The sequence below is a fragment of the Panthera tigris genome, chromosome A1, assembly GCF_018350195.1.
Source record: "Panthera tigris isolate Pti1 chromosome A1, P.tigris_Pti1_mat1.1, whole genome shotgun sequence".
Taxonomy (NCBI): domain Eukaryota; kingdom Metazoa; phylum Chordata; class Mammalia; order Carnivora; family Felidae; genus Panthera; species Panthera tigris.
This window is the reverse complement of record NC_056660.1, coordinates 177,479,380-177,499,740: the sequence shown is the minus strand read 5'-3', so window position 1 is coordinate 177,499,740 and position 20,361 is coordinate 177,479,380. Positions and strand designations below refer to the sequence as shown.

Sequence of the window (20,361 nt, the reverse complement as noted above, 5' to 3'; positions counted from 1 at the left end):
CAAACATAAGGTTCCTCTTAAGAATGTAACAGACACCACCCCTACTCCCTCTAGGTTCCCCTCAGGAATTTGACAATCAAAATACCTAACTAAAATAAGTAAACAATAAAAATTTATGTTATACAAGGCACAGTATGACCTTAGTCAGGATCCTCACGCAATGGAGTCCAGCCTATCAGGAATGGACAACCCAGCCCCTGGAGTGATCAAGCCAGTAAGAGTAGGACCTGAGAAGGAAGAGCAGGAAGGGAAGGGGGGCTGACCAGAACCTTCTAAAACCAAGACCCTTGCCTATTGTCTCGGGCATTCACCTTCAATGCCCCCTCTCTGCAAAGAGAGCTTTCATACTGTTCTTACTTTCTAAGCTTATACTCTACTAAACTTTTGCCTGCTGCTCATTTTGTGCCCACCTCTTCATTCTTCAAAGCAGTGAGACAACGAACCCTGGGTATTGAGGTAAAGAATCCTGCAACATTACTTTGGGGGCTCATCTGGGATATCAACGTCTTCTAACTGTAAGTAGAGAACAGCCGCACCCCCTCTTTTCTTTCTATCCTAAATACAACTCTCAAACCAAACAATGGGCACCTGTCAGCCAGATAAAAGCAAATAGTATGGCTGCCATTCTCAAATCTCAGGTGACAGGCTCCTTGGGTCTCCTCCCAGCTGATCCCCCAGCATAGTTGGGAACGTATGGTTATTTCTTTCGAGAATGACCCCTAGATGCACAGACTCAGGGGAGGCCAAACAGCAACTGAAGGGTCCTGACCAAGTCTACTCTCCGATGGACGCCTGAAGGCTGTCGGTAGAACCTGATCCCTGACCACCCATTTGGGTAATCAGAGGAATTCTCCTCTTTCTGGCTCTAATTTGTGTTTTAGCATCAATTGCAGGATGCTGGATTCACTGTGTGTTTGACGGAAATATAGAAGAGAATATACAGTACCCCTTCTTGTTCTTCATGGTCTTGGAAAAGAAAAATGGGAAGAACTGTGATTTTAACCAAAAGGGCAGGAGAGCACTCCCTTTTGAGTTGTTTTGCTCAAGCCCTGGTTGAAATTGCTCCTCCTTTGATCCAAAGCCTAGGAAAACAACAGTGATGTCCTCGCTGCTGACCTCCAGATGCTCCACATTTGTGTTGTTTCTGCCAGGTGGAGGAACGGGTGTCTGTGCCATATGAAGGACAGAGGACTATGGCATCTGAAGGGCTTTTACTGGGTACATGGGAGCCATTGTGCTACACTTAGCCCAGTGTAAGTGACTTGTACCGATCTAGATATTTTTTTTAAACTTTTTTATTTAGTCAGAGAAAGAAAGTATGTGGGGGAGGGGCAGAGAGAGAAAGGAGGAGAGAGAGAATCCCAAGCAGGCTCTGCACTGTCAACATGGAGCCCGATGTGGGGCTTGAAGTCACAAACTGTGAGATCATGACCTGAGCTGAAATCAAGAGTCAGGTGCTTAACCGACTGAGCTACCCAGATGCCCTCAACCTAGATACTTTAAAATGGATACCCACATGGCTGGAACATATTTATGTGGGCATTGCTGAAAAAGGCAGGAGACTAGCCCCCAACGTTGGCTCTTCTAGCTCCCCTCAATGGCTGATTTTATCCTTACAAAAAATAGTTTTCACCAGCCTTTTGAAATATAAAGAGGAACAGTTTTATTATGATCAAAACGTAAATTACCATTGGGCCAAAATAAAATTAGTGCTACCTTTTACAACCAGGGGGGTCTTACTTGGTCTCAGTCGATACCCCCAAAGTCCCACAGGCCAGAAACAGAGGGGTAGGAGAAAGTGGGGAAGACAAGGTCAGCTCTCAGAGGTAGGGTCAAATCTGAGTAAGAGAGACAAATCCCAGCACCTTGTGAGACTGACAGGGCTTTTGGCTGCCAGTCGCATAGCCAGCCAAAATGCAGGGCCAGGAGATGAGGTTTCTCTTGGCCAATTGGGGTCAGGAGATGAGGTTTCGCCTAGCCAGCTGTAGGAAACTGACATAAGGGATGCCTTTTCCTCTTTTTCCTATAGATGGGTAATTCTCCAACCAAGGTCAATACTCCTTTGGGATGCATTCTGAAAAATTAGAATGATTTTGATCCACAAATCCTGAAGAAAAAGCGACTCATCTTCTTTTGCACTGGGGCTTGGCCCCAATACAAATTGGAGGTGGAAACCTGGCCGCTGGAGGGAAATATCAATATAATACTATCTTACAATTGGACTTGTTGTGCAAACGTGAGGGGAAATAGGGAGAATTCTCCTATGTTCAGTGTTTTTGGGCCTTAAGAAAAAATAGAGATATGTGCAAGCAATGTAAGGTTAATCCTGACTTACTGGCAACCCTTTCCAAAGTCCAGCAATCAGGAGGGGAAATAATCAAGGGCACCTTGCCAGTACCCAAAGCAGACCTAGAGATGGAGGAAGGGAAGCCTTCCACCCCCACCTCCTCCTCCTCAGGTTCTCGATCTATATATCCAGACTTAAAAACATGCACTTCTGCTCCCTGCTGCCCACTTTACCCAGGCCGTCCCCGTAATGTAACAGGCATGTTTCCTCTACAAGAAGCTGGAGTGCCAGAAGGAGGGACTCAGGGAGGCACCACTATGATAAGATACAAGTACCTTTTTCATTACAAAATTTAAGACAGATAAAAGGGGATACTACATAAGTTTTCTGATGATCCAGGTAAGTATATAGAGGCTTTTCAGAATATTATGTATGTTTCTGAATAAACCTGGAAAGATATAATGCTTCTGTGGAATCAGACTCATAATGAAAGAGAGAAACATGGGTTTCTGGCAGCAGCTGACAGATATGGGGATGAGCAACTCATTAATTATCATGGGACTGGAGGTCCTATATAGGGAACTTCCAGTCCCCTACTGGAGTTCAGGCAGTCTCATCCCAAGATCCTAACTGGGACTATGATAATCCCATTGGGGAATGGTGTCACTGCCATTTCTAAGCCTGCATTTGGGAAGGATTAAAAAGAACAAAGGGTAAACCCTTAAATTACCCTAAATTAGCCATTATTTTACACAGGATTAAAACCTGGTGGCCTCCCTGGAAAGGTTAAGAAAAGCTCTCATTAAATAGACGGCTATCTCCCCTAATACCTCTGAGGCTGAGATGATTCTAAAGGACAAATTTGTCACTCAATCAGTCCCCGATATTTGAAGGAAGCTACGAAAATTGGCTGTTGGCCCAGAAGGGACCCTGGAGGAGCTCTTAAGAACTGCCAATTGGATATATTACAACCAAGATCAAGAGGAGAATATGGAACAGGAAGGAGGCTTAAGAAAAAATCTGAGGCCTTAGTTGCAGCCTTAGGTACTATGTCAGACCAGACTTCCCAAGGTCCTGGCACCAAGTGCCATTTATGTGGCCCTTCAGTGCTCTGGACAACCGAAGTTGAATCCCTGTCAGCTCTGCCCCTTGTATGGAGACAATCACTGGAGATCTGAATGCCCCCAGGGACCTCAATCTGTGAGGGCTCAGATAACCAATGTCCCTGAAAGGGACTGAGGGAATAGGGCCTCTTTAGGGTGGCTCCCCCCAAACCAGCTACCTATCAGAAACCCAGAGCCTTGGATAACTCTGGAAAAAGAAGGGAAACCAGTTGATTTCTTTCTTGACACTGGAGCCACATTTTCTGTCCTTCTTTCCAAAACCGGCCAACTATCCAAACACAGTGTAATGATTAGAGATGTCTCTGGAAACCTTATGACTAAATTTTCTCCCAGCCACTGGGGTGCATACGGGGAGACTTGATTTTTTTTAATATAATTTGTTGTCAAATTGATTTACATCAACACCCAGTGCTCATCCCAACAAGTGCCCTCCTCAATGCCCATCTCCCACTTTCCCCTCTCCCCCACCCCCCATCCACCCTCAGTTCTCTGTATTTAAGAGTCTCCTGTGGTTTGCCTTCCTCCCTCTCTGTTTGTGACTATTTTTCCCCCTTCCCCTCCCCCATGGTCTTCTGTTAAGTTTCTCAAGATCCACATAGGAGTGAAAACATATGATATCTCTCCTTCTCTGACTGACTTATTTCACTTAGCATAACACTCTCCAGTTCCATCCACATTGCTACAAATGGCATGATTTCATTCTTTCTCATTGCCAAGTAGTATTCCATTGTGTATATAAACCATATCTTTATCCATTCGTCAGTTGATGGACATTTAGGCTCTTTCCATAATTTGACTATTGTTGAAAGTGCTGCTATAAACATTGGGGTACAAGTGCCCCTATGCATCAGTACTCCCGTATCCCTCAGGCAAATTCCTAGTAGTGCTATTGCTGGGTCATAGGGTAGCTCTATTTTTAGTTTTTTGAGGAACCTCCACACTGTTTTCCAGAGCAGCTGCACCAGTTTGCATTCCCACCAACAGTGCAAGAGGGTTCCCGTTTCTCCACATCCTCGCCACCATCTGTAGTCTCCTGAGCTGTTCATTTTAGCCACTCTAGGGAGACTTCATTTTTTCACATTCTTTTTTGATAATGCCAGAGAGCCCCCTCCCTTGCTAGGAAGGGACATTATGACTGAATTAGGGACTATACTGCTGCTGGATCCAGGTGAGATAAACAGCTGATGGAAGTTGATATTGATTCATGAGTATGGGCTATACAAGGAGAAGCAGGCCAAGCCTTAACCACAATACCTGTCCAAACACACCTTAAGGATCCCACTTCTTTTCCATGCCAGAAGCAGTATCCTCTCAAACAGATGCTGAAAGGGGGCTAATAAAAATTATAGAAACCCTAAACAAACAGAGACTTTTAAAGAAATGTAACAGCCCCTGTAATACTCCAATATTGGGAACAGCCTAATGGGGAATGGAGGCTAATGCAAGATCTACCCATCATTAATGAAGCAGTGGTCCCCATCAGCCCCCGTCTGCATGGTTCCAAACCCCTATACCTTGTTGGCCCAGATTCCACCAGCTATGAAATGGTTTACAGTCTTAGATTTAAAAGATGCTTTCTTCTGTAGTCCAATATATCCTGATTCTCAATTCTTGTTTGCCTTTGAGGATCCTATCAATCCGGCTTCACGATTAACTTGGACAATGTTGCCTCAGGACTTTCTAAATAGTCCACGTCTATTTGGACAGGCCTTAACATGTGATCTTTTGGAATTTTCAGCTGATTATTGCACCTCGCTGCAATATGTGAATGATCTCTTGCTTTGTGCCCTTTCTGAACCAAGTATACAGGCTGGTACCAAGGCCCTCTTAAATTTTCTAGCAGAAAGAGGCTATAAAGTCTCCCAACAAAAGCCCCAACTGTATGAGACCTCTGCTAAATATCTAGGATTAATCCTTTTGGAAAGCGCGAGAAGACTAGGTTAAGACAGAATTCAGTCTATTGTCTCATACTCCCTTCTGAAAACTCTTAGACAACTGAGAGGGTTTTAAGTATTACCGGTTATTGCCGCTTACGGATATCAGGATATGGAGAGATAGCTCACTCCTTACCAACTAATCAAGAACACACAGGCAGCAAATATTCACTTGCTGGTATAGGTGAGTCAAAACAAGCTTTTAGTTAGAAAACTTAGGCTGGCTTTGTTGGGCACCCCCAACCTTCAGCCTTCCCATTGGAAATTCTTATAATTTATATGTTACAGAGAGAAAGGGGGTAACCTTGGGCATTTTGACCCAGAAAGGAGGCCCAGTACAGCAACCAGTGGGGTGTCTTAGCAAAGAACTTGATCTGGTAGCTTGTGGCTGGTCTGTATGTCTCAGAGCCGCCGTGGCTGTTGTCCTCTTAATTCCTGAAACTACAAAACTAACCCTTGGGCAAGACCTTACCGTATATGCCCCACATAATATCCAGGGATGGATAATAGGTGGACAGCAGCCATCAGCTCATAGAGAGCTGCCTTCTATGGTATCAGGCACTCCTGCTGGAGGGGCCTGCTGTGCATATAAAGACCTGCTCCTCTCTGAACCCAGCAGCCTTCCTGCCAGAGGAAGGTATGGAGCTAATACAACAAATCATACCCCAAACTTATGCTGTCCAAGAGAATTGAAGGGAAACTCCTATAGAAAACCCAGAATGGACCCTATACACAGATGGGAGTTCTTTTGTTGAGCAAGGCTCCAGAAAAGCTGGGTATGTAGTGGTGACTCTTCATAAAACTCTGGTAAGTGATGCCCTGCCATCAGAAACGAGTGCTCAGCTGGCCAAATTAGTTGCTCTTATTACAGCCCTAGAGTTGAGCAAAGATAAGAGAGTTAACATTTATACTGACTCTAAGTATGCCTCCTTAGTCTTACATGCCATTGGCATGTCAAGGAAGGAGAGACATTTTTTAACAGCTTCAGGGCCTCCTATCAAGTATCACCAGGAAATTACCAGACTTTTATATGCCGTTCACCAGCCCTTAGAGGTAGCAGTAATACATTGTAAAGGACACCAAAAAGGAATGGATGAGCTATCAGGGGGAAACACACTGGCTGATGACGCAGCAAAATTGGCAGCCAGATCTCAAGTTAGCCCCACTGTTGCCTCCCTTGTGTGGGATGGTTCTACAACTCAAGAAAAGCCCCACTACTCGACAGAAGAAAAACAACAGGCATCAGAACAGGGTTACACTCCCCAGCCTACAGGGTGGTTACAGGCAGATGACGGCAGACTTCATTTACCGGCCACCAACCAGTGGAAGGTTTTAGAAACTCTACACTATACCTTCCATCTAGGTAGGGATGAAATCCTACAAATGGCTCAAAAAGTTTTTACAGGAAGGAATTTAGATAAGACTATTGAATATATTATTAAACCTGCAAAATCTGCCAAAGAAATAACCCCCTTTCTCCTGCAGGCTCCAATAGGGTTTCTAAGAATTGGAAATGATCCCGGGGAGGATTGGCAAATAGATTTCACACATATGCCAAAAACACAAGGATATAAATATCTTTTGGTATGGGTAGATACCTTCACACATACACATTGGGTCAAAGCCTTTCCTTGCAGGACTGAAAAAGCCTCCGAGGTGGTTCAGGCACTAATAAATGAAATTATTCCTGTTTGGACTCCCTAGATCCCTTCAAAGCCATAATGGTCCCTCGTTAAATCCTTGGTAACTGAGGGGGTATCTAGGGCTCTGGGTATCGATTATCATCTGCACTGTGCCTGGAGGCCACAGTTCTTGGGGAAGGTAGAAAAGACCAATGAAAGCATCTTAGAAAACTGGCCCAAGAAACAATTAAGAACTGGATATTCTATTTCCTATTGCTATGCTTCAGATTAGAAATACCCCTACCAAAAAAGCCTAAGCCTTTTTGAAGTTCTTTATGGAAGACCTTTTCTTGTTAATGACTTGCTGGCCGATAAAGAAGTATTTGATTTGATGAACTAGATAATTCCTTTGGCTAAATTCCAACAGATTCTTCAGGAATTATCTGCATGTCAACTCCAGGATGACCAGTCTCCTCTATATAATCCAGGAAATCAAGTATTCATGAAAACCCTTCTTTCTTTGTCCCCATCTCTAGAACCAGTGTGGAAGGGGCCACATATGGTAATCTTGGCAACTCCTACTGCTATCCTGGATTCTTCACTCTGGAGTTAAGCTGTGGTTTCTTCCATCAGAACAGGACAACACAGAGCCCTAGTAGACTTGTGAAGCAGGAGAAAGCCTTATATTGATCTTGAAAAAAAGGACACCACAGAATGAAGATAAGTAATGCAATATATTGGAAAATAATAATAATATGCCTATGGGGTTCAGAAACACATCCTGTTTGTATTCCACCGACCCCACCACTATTAGGGTTGAACGACGGGACCCCTTTGGTTGAGGCAGCTAACCTAACTTTTATAGAGGGAGACCGTGTTTTAAAATATGACTTGGAATATGGCAATTTTACAATTTGGCATTGGGATAACAGCCATACCCTTAATTTACCTAAGGGCCAACCTTTTTCAGGTTACTTATTTATAAAATTAAACCAAAGTCATAAATATTGGACTGAAATTTTGCCCAATAATGAAACTGGAAGGGAATTATATAACTCAAATAAAAAGATACATTGTATTGCCATAGATATAGATGATAAAGAAATTAAAAAGGTCCCAGGTTATGAAGACCGAGATATTGCGGCTGGATGTGTGACATGCCATAGTACTGCTTGTCCCAATAGTCTCCTGCCCTGCCAATGCGGCTGGAAGGCTAATAACACATTATTCTTAAAGGTCCAATGGTGGACCCAAGTGCCCATGGAAAACATCACAGTTAGACCCGGAAGGCTTTGGGAACCTTTGTGGCAAACCCAAACCACCGCCTACCTGGGAGTCTCCTGGATTTTGTTAAGTCTAACTTGGGACACCCAGAGGTTTTGGGTTGATACTTACTATCCCAATTGTTCCCACTCCTTAGATTTACAACGGAAACAACACCTATGGTGGATACAACAATACTGGCCAGAAAACAAAAAGATAATGAAAAAAGACCTTATAGGACGGCTAGGAACAGGATTACGTATATTGGGGCAGGCGGAATTTGCTGCCAATGAAGAACAACACAATTTAGAAAAGGATTCCTTATCAAAAATAGGGCATGTTGAAGGAACTTTGTTTCAAGAAGAAGGTAAAGGATGGGAAGTTCTTTTAAAAGAAAATGAGGCCATAGTAGGGTGGATAAGTAAGACCAGAGAAACCCTACAAAGACATTTCCAAACTCAAACCTGGGAAAGGGCATGTGTTCTAACCCAGAAAGGATTGCTCACCATGTTAAAGCAGATGGAATCTGAGGTGGCTATGAGACGATGGCCTACTCTAATGAATGCTGAAGTGGAAACTCAAAAATTATGGCCCATGTATGGAAGCCCCAAGTTATGGAAGATTATTAATGGGAGCTGTAACTTGAGGCGTTGCTTTTTAAAGGCACATGTGCCCCGGATGGACCATGCTAATTCATATCCAATAGTTCAGCTTGCAGGCATAGGGACTATATTAAATCAGACAAGGATTTTGCCAGTGGGGAGTCGATGGGCTGTAATGCCAAATGAGTCAGCTTGGGCTGCCATATCGCTTTCAAACTGTGAAGAGAGAAATAAAATCTGGCTGTGCCCTCAACAAAAATGGAACCCTGATTTCACTCAGGTCTGGCCCCTCGTCTCTACCCCAATAACCAATAGCATTTGGTACATGGGTAGAGGGAAGTTTTGCTGGGAAGGTAAACAAGGGGAAATAGCTGACACAGAGAGCTTTACTTGTGAGCATATGTATCATGTACTAAATCATACTGGAGTATGGTGCAACACTGGAACCGTTGGTCGAATACATTTACAAAAGAGTAACAAGACTTACAGTAATCTGGATATCAAAGATCAATCTTTCCTTGAAATAGAATTAAATATGCCTCATGGAGTTGTTCCTATGGAAACCGGATGGCCAAAGGAGGAATTGAGGATTGAGGGCCGTGAACTAATTCAGGTGCTTAATTATTCTAATCAACAATATCACAAGATTGAAACAAATATGGAAGAGGGAGGAAAAAAAACTATTGTTAAATTCATAAAACAATATGACCAGACATGCCAGAGATATTTTGGGTGGCTACAATGCATCTTTCTTTCCTATGGTGTGGCTTCTTCCCTGGGAGGCATTGCATTTGGAATATTGATGCTTGTTGGTCTGATAGTCTTTTTATATGTCATTTGTAGATGCTGTCGCATATGCCAGAAAAATAAGACATCCAAGAAATTTTGCTAGCCCAGAGGTTCCAAACACCCTTCCATTATTTTAGACATCTGGATCGACCTCTGAACCTGCCCTACTGCCCTTCCCCTGTCATCGCCCCCCTTCAGCAGGAAGCAGTTAAGATTGGTCGTCGTCCCAGTTCCTAATGGCAGTTAGGAGTCACGTGTTCAGAGGGGGAATATGATAGGGAAAAGATAGGTTAAAATAGGCAGAGAGGGAAAAGTTAGAATCTGAGGCCCCTGGGTGGGAAAAACACATATTTTGTAACAATGCTGGGAGCTCTGACCACAGCAAATCCTCTCAGGCATAGGGCTCCTCTTAAGAATGTAAAACACCACCTACTCCCCTCAGGTTCCTCTCAGGAATTTGACCATCAAAATACCTAACTAAAATAAGTATACCATAAAACTTACATCATATGAGGGACAATGTGACCATAGTCTGACTCCTCACACAATGGAGTGGAGCCAATCAGGAACGGACAACCCAGCACCTAGAGTTATCCGGCCAGTAAGGCTACAACTTGAGAAGGAACAAAGCGGGTCGAGCAGAACTTTATAAAACAAAGACCCTTGCCTATTGTCTCAGGCATTCACCTTCGAATGCCCCCTCTCAGCAAAGAGGGCTTTCATACTGATGAGGGAGCACAAGGCAAACTGAGGGCCAGGCCCAAGCTGGCACACCCCCCACTCAAGGTGGGATGCGTGCTATTCCTCAGGCACTCCTGGCTGCCCAAGAACAAAGGAAAGGACAGAAAACAAGTGATTAAACTGATAGAGTCTCCATCAGTTTACAAATATCTTAGTACAATTACAAGAAAAAGACAATCTTATCAATAGCCTGATGTCCAGGAACTCCCTACTGTCTTAATGTTAATGCTTTGCTAGACAGGAATAACAACCTTAGCTTGACAATAGCTAGGCCTCCAGTAATCTGTGAGTCTTTAGCATATGGAAATTCCTTTAAGAAACTTCCTCTTGACTTTACCTCCCCCAACTCCATAGTATAAAACCAGTCACTCTTCACAACCCTAATGCAGCTCTTTCTGCCCACCGGTCCTGTCCCCATGCTTTAATAAAGTCACCTTTTGTGCACCAAAGATGTCTTCAAGAATTCTTTCTTGGCCATCAGCTCTGAACCCCCACCACTCCAAAACCCCATCAATACTATTCTTAATTTCTGATCTTCTACTCTAATAAACTTTTGTCTGCTGCTCATTTTTTTCTGTGTCCACCTCTTCATTCTTTGAAGTGCGGAGACATGAACCCCAGGTTTTGAGGTAAAGAATCCTGTGACAGTATTAACCCTTCTTTGTTCATCTCTCTACTTCTCTCCCTCTCTGTGTTTACTAGAATCACTTAATTCCTTAAATTCCCTCTTTCTTATAATTAATAAAGCCTTCCTCTATGAAACAGAAAGTGCAGCGATCAGGAACTACATTTATTCAGAACAAAATTGGCAAAGTTGGCAGGATGCATGAGACGCCATTTCTGTTTCCACAAGGAAACTCAAACCGGCACATGGAAATTCTCAGCTGGGAAGACCCACGGTTTTGTTCTCTAGCAAAAGAATGGTTAGATAGAGCAGGGTTATGTGAACAATGGGGGAACGAAACTAAAATCATTTAAACCTCCGCAGGTTACGGCGGCACTCCAGTCTGTTGCTGGTAAGGACCATGTGGCTTTCCTGGAGCGTGGGGGATGGTGCTTATTAACAGCCTATCGCTGTGCCACAGGGAGTAGGGCTGAGTGTCAGGAAGAAGTAAGACTAGAGAAGGAGATTGCAGATTTGCAGTCCAGAATGGCTATGCTGCAATGCCCAACATTCGTATTGGCGGACGAAGTCCACACATATCACCATGGGGCCAGAAAGGCTGCCATGCAGGTATTTAAATGTAAATATTTAAAAAGAAGGAGAAAGAGAAAGGTTAATACCAGAAAAGTTCACTTAGCCCTGGCAACTTTTGGACCGGGTTGGGACCCTGATGCCTGGTGATACCAGGGGTGATGATAAAACAGGAATGGACTGGAGCAATGATCATAAACATGAGAAACAGACTCACCCACTCAAACCCATTCTCTCGGTGCTGCTGCCTAGAGCGGCAGGAAGACAATCAGGAAGGGAGTAGAGTCTAATCTCCTCTCCGGATGGAACCCAGGTTACAGGAGGAAACAGGCCATCCCTGATGAAGGGAATGCTGAGCCTCTCTCTCACACTGTTCTTCCTCCTAATAGATGTGGGGGCCTCTCCCTCATTCATTCTCTGGGATAATGGTTACAATAATTGGAACTAACTGTGATTAGTCTACGGGACTTTAAGGAACATTCCCAAGTAGCTGCCGAAACTCCCTTTGTTTCAGGAAGCTCCCTGTCTTCTCTGGACTGACTTGGACTGTCTAATTACACTTGTTGGGCTGGGCGGGGGGTGGGGGTGGGGGGGACAAAAACCCAAAACACTGTGTCTGCTCATCTGTCTGAGATGACAGGCTTTAGGACCGGAAGACCTCTTTCTCTGCCCTCTGGATTTTTATCTGCCTCCAGCCTTCCTGGGGGCACCTGACCTCTCTGCCTTCCCCTTCTCCTCCTCCTGTTTCTGCAAGGGCATTAGGGTGTGGCCTGCATAACTGGTTATAATACCATCCTCAGTGCCTTGAAGTTGGTTGACTTTTTTTTTTTAATTTTTTTTTTAATGTTTTTATTTATTTTTGAGACAGAGAGAGGCAGAGCATGAGCAGGGGAGGGGCAGAGAGAGAGGGAGACACAGAATCAGAAGCAGGCTCCAGGCTCTGAGCTGTCAGCCCAGAGCCCGACGTGGGGCTCGAACTCACAGACCGTGAGATCATGACCTGAGCCGAAGCTGGACGCTCAACCGACTGAGCCACCCAGGCGCCCCGAAGTTGGTTGACTTTAAATGAACCCAGGTGGAACATAATTTGGTATTTAGACTAATTTAAGTTCATTGGTTTAATTAAGATGGACCTGTCTTTAGAGTTGTGCATTAAATATATAACTTCTATTCTGTCTAGGTTTGCTGAAGTTCAAATAAGCTAGCGTTATCTCTGCAATTTGTTAACAAAAAGATGACTTAAAGTAATAATTAATTCTATCTCCAAGTTGTCATGGGTAATTGTTAAGATAGCTTTCAAAGTCATTGGTAACCTGAAACTTTAGTTTTGCTTGCATGATAAATGGGATTGAATTCATTGAACATCTAGGTCTTTTCCAGATAGGATAAAATACTAAAGCATTGATTGATGAACATAGGTTTGTGCTTTTGACTTCTTATTGCAAAGAAAAACTAAGCATTTTTAAATCTGTTGGAAAAAACATGCTTTGTGCTTTCATGCATTTGCTGTCTAAAGAATTCTGGTGTAACCGTTCACAATTGGTGACTAGCTAGTTTTCACTGGAGACTAAGGTTTCTAAGACTGACAGGAATAAGAAAAGTAACTCTGTACATAGAAAAGTAGGAGATAGGTAAGAAAGTTGTAAAGAATAAAAATACACTTTTGTTGAAGGTAAAAGAAAGTAATTTTGTCCTTAAATGGGACTGACTGGAGAGAAATGGCTTGGGACAAAATCCGAATGCAACGAAAAGCTGTAGAAGGCTTGTGAAGGGAACTTTTGGAAAGGAATTTTATGTATGTTCAGGACAGACAAAGGTTAAAATAAATAGATTTTGAAAGTACACTGGTATAAGATTAAAATTCTGCTTTGCTGTCTGTTAAAAAGGCAAGGTTTCTTGGATTGTTGGCTTGCTCTTGAGAAGGAAATTTTATCTGTCCCGGAAAACCAGTTTCTATGTTTGGTCTTTATCAAGTCTTTGGTTAGTTAAAGTTAAAACTTCTCAATGTTAAAGGAGCTAAATCTTGCTAATAACTATATTAACCCGTGTCAGAAAAGACCTTCAGACTCAGGGAGAAGGAATGAATAGTTGGCTGTTTATTAAGCCATAAAATATGAACAAGGAGGGCAATGTTATTTACTGACTCTTGGTCTGTTGCTAATGGGCTGAAAGTATGGATGGCCCATTTGAAAAAACACAGATGGACAGCTACCAGAAAGGAAATGTAGGAAAAGCCCTCTCTGGGAAGATAATTTGCAATGGGACAAAATGCCAAAATCACTGTTTTTCACGTAGATCCTCACAGTATGCTTACTTCTGCAGAATGAAACTTCAAGAAAGTAGCAGACTCTCTAGCACACATTGCAGTGACAATTCTGGAACCATCCTCTGACTACGGACTGGCATGATGGGCTCATGAAAAATGTGGACATTTGGGAGAGCAGGCTACTTACAGATGGGCCGAGGACCGTGGGATTCCTATCACTCAGGATGCAATTAAAGAAACTATATCAAAACGTCCCATATGGCAGGTTTGGCATTAAAGGGGAGGTCCCCCAGCACTATAAAGGACAAATCTGGTAAGGAGAATTCCTAGCACAAATTTGACAGATTGATTATATGGGCCTTTACCATGGTCCCAATCAGGTCAATATATTTGCATTGCTGTTGGTACCTATTCTGGGTATATGGTGGCACGTCCTTTTGCACATGCAACTCAACAAAATACTATCAAAACATTAGAAATAATTTTATTATATTACAGCACCCCAATACAGATCCAGAGTGATAATGGCCTCCATGTTACAGGTAGGTTGGTAAAGGTTTTTGCTGCTTCTTGTAACATTGAATGGATTTGTCACATTCCCTACTATCTGCAAGCAGCTGGACTAGTAGAATAAATGAATGATATGTTAAAACAACAGCTAAAAAGTCTGGGTAATGGCTCTTTAACAAATTGGAAGCAACACTTCACTTAAAAAGTGTAAACAATCAACTCATTGGTGGAAATAAAACTCCAATTGGATGAATGAAAACCCCCTAAGTTACAAGTGACCAGTGTAAACAAGTGCCATGGCCCAGAATCCCTTTGCTGAAAATATCAAATGAAGCCAAACTCCCCTATAGGGGCCACACCTGAATCAGTCGGTGCAGGCTTGCATTCATTAATAGAAATAAGACTAAGGGCTGCCTGAGTGGCTGAGTCTGTTAAATCTCCCACTTTGCTGGTCATGATCTCACCGTTCATGAGTTCACCGGCCACTCAGTCTCTGCGCTGTCAGCGCGTAGCTTGCTTCGGATCCTCTGTTCCCTTTCTCTCAATCTTTCTCTCTCTCTAAAATAAATAAAATTTAAAAAATTACTTTGGGGCGCCTGGGTGGCTCAGTCAGTTGGGTGTCCGACTTCAGCCAGGTCACGATCTCACAGTTCGTGGGTTCGAGCCCTGCGTCGGGCTCTGTGCTGACAGCTTCGGATTCTGTGTCTCCCTCTCTCTCTGCCCCTTCCCTACTCACATTCTGTCTCTCAAAAATAAATAAACATTGGGGCACCTGGGTGGCTCAGTCGGTTAAGCGGCCGACTTCGGCTCAGGTCATGATCTCGCGGTCCGTGAGTTCGAGCCCTGTGTCGGACTCTGTGCTGACAGCTCGGAGCCTGGAGCCTGTTTCAGATTCTGTGTCTCCCTCTTTCTGACCCTATCCCGTTCATGCTCTGTCTCTCTCTGTCTCAAAAATAAATGTTAAAAAATAAATAAATAAATAAATAAATAAATATTGAAAAAAATTCTTAATAAAATAAAAAAAGTATTTTAAAAATAAAATACATAGGGGCGCCTGGGTGGCGCAGTCGGTTAAGCGTCCGACTTCAGCCAGGTCACGATCTCGCGGTCTGTGAGTTCGAGCCCCGCGTCAGGCTCTGGGCTGATGGCTCGGAGCCTGGAGCCTGTTTCCGATTCTGTGTCTCCCTCTCTCTCTGCCCCTCCCCCGTTCATGCTCTGTCTCTCTCTGTCCCAAAAATAAATAAAAAACGTTGAAAAAAAAATTAAAAAAAAAAAAATAATAAAATAAAATAAATAAAACTAAACACTAAATCAACAAACCATACCCACAGGCTGCCCACCAGACACTTCATGTGAAGGTCAGGGTTAGCCTCAAAAGGAACACAAGTGTTAGGGGGAGTCATTGACCCTGATTGTCAGGGAGAAATAACAACTCAGGGAAACTACCCCTACTAATTCAGATTTATGACCAGATTGGACAATTACTCCTATTGCCTATAATCACAGCTTGAGCTGAGATGGAACACCTCCCTCTCGGCTGACAGGGAGAGGAGACAAAGGACTTAAACGTACGGACTCCTAGAAAGTCAAAGTGGGTAACTAAACCCCCAGACAGAATCCATACCCCTGCAGAAATTGTGGCACAGGGAGGAGATACAACGGTAATAGTCATGTATCCTGGTGATGAAAAATTACACCATGTGCCCTAACTGTGTACTTCAAGTACAGCCCAAGACAATCTCTATTCCAGCGGGACAGTCATTAATTAACCTTGTCTTGCTGGGCCTACTGCTCCCTGGCCATAGGACCAGGACACTGGTACCACAATGGACTGGAAGCCTTCTCACAGAAACATGCTGGATGCTTTCAGAATGTGACAGACCAAATGCAACAACAATATAATAATTTCACCATTTGTCTCAGGGATTCAACTCTAGCTAATGATGATGAATACATATGTATTAAACTGCAAAAAAGGGACCCCACTGAATTTAAACAGGAATCTATTCTAGTAACCGTGCATAACAACCCCACAACCCCTCTAAAAGAAAATAATTTGTGGTTACATTTAGCAACTAATGTATTGAACATGAGCTCCTTCTGCCTGCATAAGGGAAATAATCCACAAAAAAAACTTAACAAAATAGGGCAACCGTAGATTATTTGTTATTATTGCACCATTTCGGATGTCAGAGATTTCCTTGAATGTGTTGTTTTAATATTACTGATGATTCCAAAACTATTAATGATCTCATTGATGATATGCAGCATGAAATTGACAAAATCACCACTTCTCCTGGAATATTACTTGGTGTCCACATTGGGGAGGTTTCATCAAAGACATCCTACACGTTCATAGAGACTCTACATGCTCGCCTGGGATCATATAACGCTTGACAAGCCAAGGACCAAATGTTCTATGTAGAACTTGTGTCACTTGTCATGCGTTTCTGCCCAGAGCCACACATACACAATCATGGCAGGGAGTGGGGGGCTAAGTTGGCTTGTGCTCTACATCCGGCCTCGGGATCAGAATTGGCCCTTCTGGGGGCACCTGGGTGGCTCAGTCAGTTAAGCATCTGACTTCGGCTTGGGTCATGATCTCTTGGTTTGTGAGTTTGAGCCCCACATCGGGCTCTATGCTGACAGCTCAGAGCCTGGAGCTTGCTTCAGACTCTGTATCTCCCTCTCTTTGCCCCTCCCCTGCTCTCACTCTGTCTCTCTATCTCTCTCAAGAATAAATAAACATTTTTTTTAAAGTTAAAAAAAAAAAAAAAAAAGAATTGGCCCTTCAGTTCCTGACACCAAGAGGGCTTAACTTGCCTCACCTCCTTGAGCCAGACCAGGCTGGCCCCTGGAGTGGATGAGGGAGAGAAGAGAAATATGCAGACACCCAGGCTCCTAAGATTGTTCTGGATGCTCCACCCAGGACCCTCAGTCGGGACTCCAACCAGGCTCTTCACCATGGGGCTTTCCCAGCTAGGAGGTTGGATGTTGTGAGTACCCGATTTTTTTGTTGTTGTTGTTTCCTTGCCTCTTTTCCATTAGGTCTTTTGTTTATTTGTACCTTGTAAGTATGTACGGTAACTCATTTTTTTTAAGTGTATTTATTTTATTTGAGAGAGAGAGAGAGAGCACAAACAGGGAAGGGGCAGAGAGACAGGGAGAGAGAGAAAATCTCAAGCAGGCTTTGCGCTGTCAGCACAGAGCCTGACACAGGGCTAGAACTCATAAAGCCAAGATCATAACCTGAGCCAAAACCAAGAGTCAGACACTTAATGGACTGACCCACTCAGGCACCGTGTGAGTACCCGATTTGATGTATTAACCCTTCTTTGTTCTTCTCTATACTTCTTTCCCTCTTTATGTTTACTACAATCGTTTAATTCCATGTATTCCCTTTCCCTTGTAATTAATAGTTCCCCCCCGCCACGAAACAGAAAGTGCTGCTGTCGTGAATTACATTTATTCAGAAAAGTTAGGAATATAAATAATAACCCCATTTTGCAGATGGGAAGAGTGCAATGAGGTGAGATCACGTGACCAAGGTCGTTAATAATTAAGGGATACAGAACTTATAATAATAATGATTGTAACATTTAGTCACTGCTTATAATGAGCCAGACACTACCGTTCTGAATGTCTACTATAAGTCATTTCATTTAATCTTCATAAAAAAAAAATCACTCTATGCACACCCCTGACCTGGCCGCCTCTCACGCTGACAACACGTTGCTGCTGTTGCACTGCCGTGGGCGTGGGCGCCATTAGGATTCAGTAGTCCTGGGAGGCTTTCATTCAGAGGTGGGACCTAGAAAGACAGGCAGGAGGAGGGGACAAGTCGGGCATGGGTGTCAGGAAGCCAGGTGCGTCTGAAGGACAAGGAGCAGGCCAGGCCAGGGAAACTGAAGGATCAGGCCCAGGCCCCAGGATGGACGACCTCGATGCCAGGCTAAGGAAATGGGCTTTCCCTGGAGGTGGCAGAGAGCCTCGGCGGGGCTCCGAGGAGATGCAGAGGGAAGACAGACCTGCAGGCTGGAATGGGGCGGGGGGGGGGGGGGGGGGTGCCTCCAGAGAGGCCTGAGGGGATCAGCTCTGGGAGGGAGGGTTGAGGACCTCAGGGAACCTCATGGAAAAAAACAAACACGGGGAGTGAGTGGGGCAATGTGAGAGACCCGGAGCACGACGTAAAGGACGCGGTGGAGGGTTAAAGCTGAGGGATGGAGACGCGGGCCGCACGTGGGGCCCCGAAGCACCCGCACGTCTTCGTTAGGCAGGGCGACCGGGCCTCCGAGGCCAGCAGGCTGGGTGCGAGCGGCGGGTGTTGCTCGCCGTGATGCCGCTAGATGGCGCAGGCGCCCCGCCGAACGTGCCGCGGGACCCTCCACTTGGCCAAGCGTCTTGCCCAGGTGGGCGGCAGGGGTGAGAGCCTGCCTGCGGGGAAGGACTCACCCTTCTTCTCCTAACCCCCAACCACGGCCGGCGTCAGGAAGTGCCACCTGCGCAGGCCCAGGGCCCCGCGCTTCCAAGGGTCCACCCAACGCCTGGTGTCATGTTCTGTTACCACCACCTTGAAATCCTTCATAATGTGTGAACAAGTGCAGCCACGTTTTCATTTTTGCCCCAGGCCCTGCAAACATATTATTCAGCAGGTCCTACCCAGAACTTTCTGCGTACAACACTTTCACATCCTGACTCATGTATCCGTCCCACGCCGCAGGGAGGTGAGGATATGGTTCCATTTTATAGACCTAGAAACTGAGGCTCAGAGAGGTGATGAGACCCGTCCAAGATCACACACTGGTTGTTGATGAGCCCGCTGGAAGCAGCTTGTGTGACCCCCAAGTGCAGCGTCCTTTCCTGACCACATTGGAAGCTGCCCAGGGCAGTCAGGGCCCTGCTTGGGTCCAGACAAAGGCCTCTGCGCACTGCTCCCCAGGCAGCCTCCTTCAGGCCTACTCGGTGCTCAGAGGCTGAGACCGGCCTGGACTAAGGGTGGTTGTGCAGAACTGTCCCCAGAGTCTCCATTTCTTCTGGTGATTGAGAAATCCTGGGCAGCCTGGAGGAAGAGTCAGCCCTCCCGGTCCAAATGTTTAAGCCTGGTGTCTGCCTCCTGCAAAGACAGCCACAGACATGGTCCTTGGGCCATCAGAAGGACGTGCCCATCAGCATGCTGTGTGCACACAATGACAGGAAGGAAGGGGTCTGTCTTGCCAGTGAATGAGACAGCCCAGAGCTAGAATCCTGGCTCCCCCTCTCTCCAGCTGCATGGCCCTAAGCAGGTGGCCCCTCTGAGCCTTGCTTTCATCAAAAGTAAACAGGAGAAAATTCTCAGGGTTGCTGGAGGATTAAATACTTCAAGTTGCAGGTACTCAGTAAATATTCTTCTGTTTGCTTTTGGTTTTTGTCACAAAGGCAGCTGGGTTATCCGCTCTGGAATCTCCCCCTTAGGGAATACTCTGCTGGGTGGGAGGCCCAGGTTTGGAGGGCTGGAGGGCAGAGGGCGGGAGAACTGTGAGAAATGCAGTCTGACATGCCAGACCAGGCACCGGAGGGGAGTTGACCAACTGTGAGTCTAGAAAGAGGCCTGCACAGTGTCTTCCCTGCTGGTGGAGGCTTCAGGAGGGCAGAGGGCAGGAAGAAAACAACAAAATGATAATAATACTTACGCTGCCCAGGTGGTCATACAATCCTAGGCTTGTTTTAAAGTCTTTTCTGGCCCTTCACGTTGCTGGGTTCTCCTCCCAGCTCCCTGAGAAGCCCAGAGGGCACTCATCACCCCCACTTTATAATGAGTGACACTTGCCCACTGTCAGGAGAGTGGCGCAGAGCCTTGGCCCAGCCTTCTGGGTTTTGATTCAATGTTCACACTGGTACCGCAGCACCAGGGCCCCCAGGCCATGGGACAATGCAGCAGAAAAGGCAGAACGACCCTCTCGTTTCTCCATCTGCCAGACCCACAAAGCTAGGAGTGGGTGCTATGGTTGGAGATTGGGCACTGGAGAACAGAAGATTGTCCTGAGTCCAG

At 44.9% G+C, this 20,361-nt stretch overlaps 1 protein-coding gene across 3 annotated transcripts; it reads left to right on the top strand.

The window, feature by feature from the left end:
* The first annotated feature begins 444 nt into the window (after positions 1 to 444).
* On the top strand, positions 445 to 10,463 carry LOC107179118. 3 transcript variants are annotated; one of them, XR_006219985.1, is made up of 2 exons: positions 445 to 515; positions 9,676 to 10,463. XR_006219985.1 is itself a non-coding variant. In XM_015535152.2 (2 exons), exons 1-2 carry the CDS (start codon positions 8,228 to 8,230, stop codon positions 9,700 to 9,702), a joined length of 1,245 nt encoding a protein of 414 aa, XP_015390638.2. In that variant the 5' UTR covers positions 8,027 to 8,227; the 3' UTR covers positions 9,703 to 10,463. The 3 variants fall into 3 exon arrangements, 1 of the variants encoding a protein (XP_015390638.2); XR_006219986.1 differs by lacking the exon at positions 9,676 to 10,463 and adding an exon at positions 7,504 to 7,884 and having other exon boundaries at positions 463 to 515; XM_015535152.2 differs by lacking the exon at positions 445 to 515 and adding an exon at positions 8,027 to 9,445.
* Positions 10,464 to 20,361: the final 9,898 nt, after the last annotated feature.

Coding starts and splice junctions, on each gene's coding strand:
- LOC107179118 (XM_015535152.2), top strand. CDS start 8,228: ATGGAAAACATCACAGTTAGACCCGGAAGGCTTTGGGAACCTTTGTGG. Junction 9,446..9,675: donor AGGGCCGTGAACTAATTCAG/GTGCTTAATTAT, acceptor TGTCATTTGTAG/ATGCTGTCGCATATGCCAGA.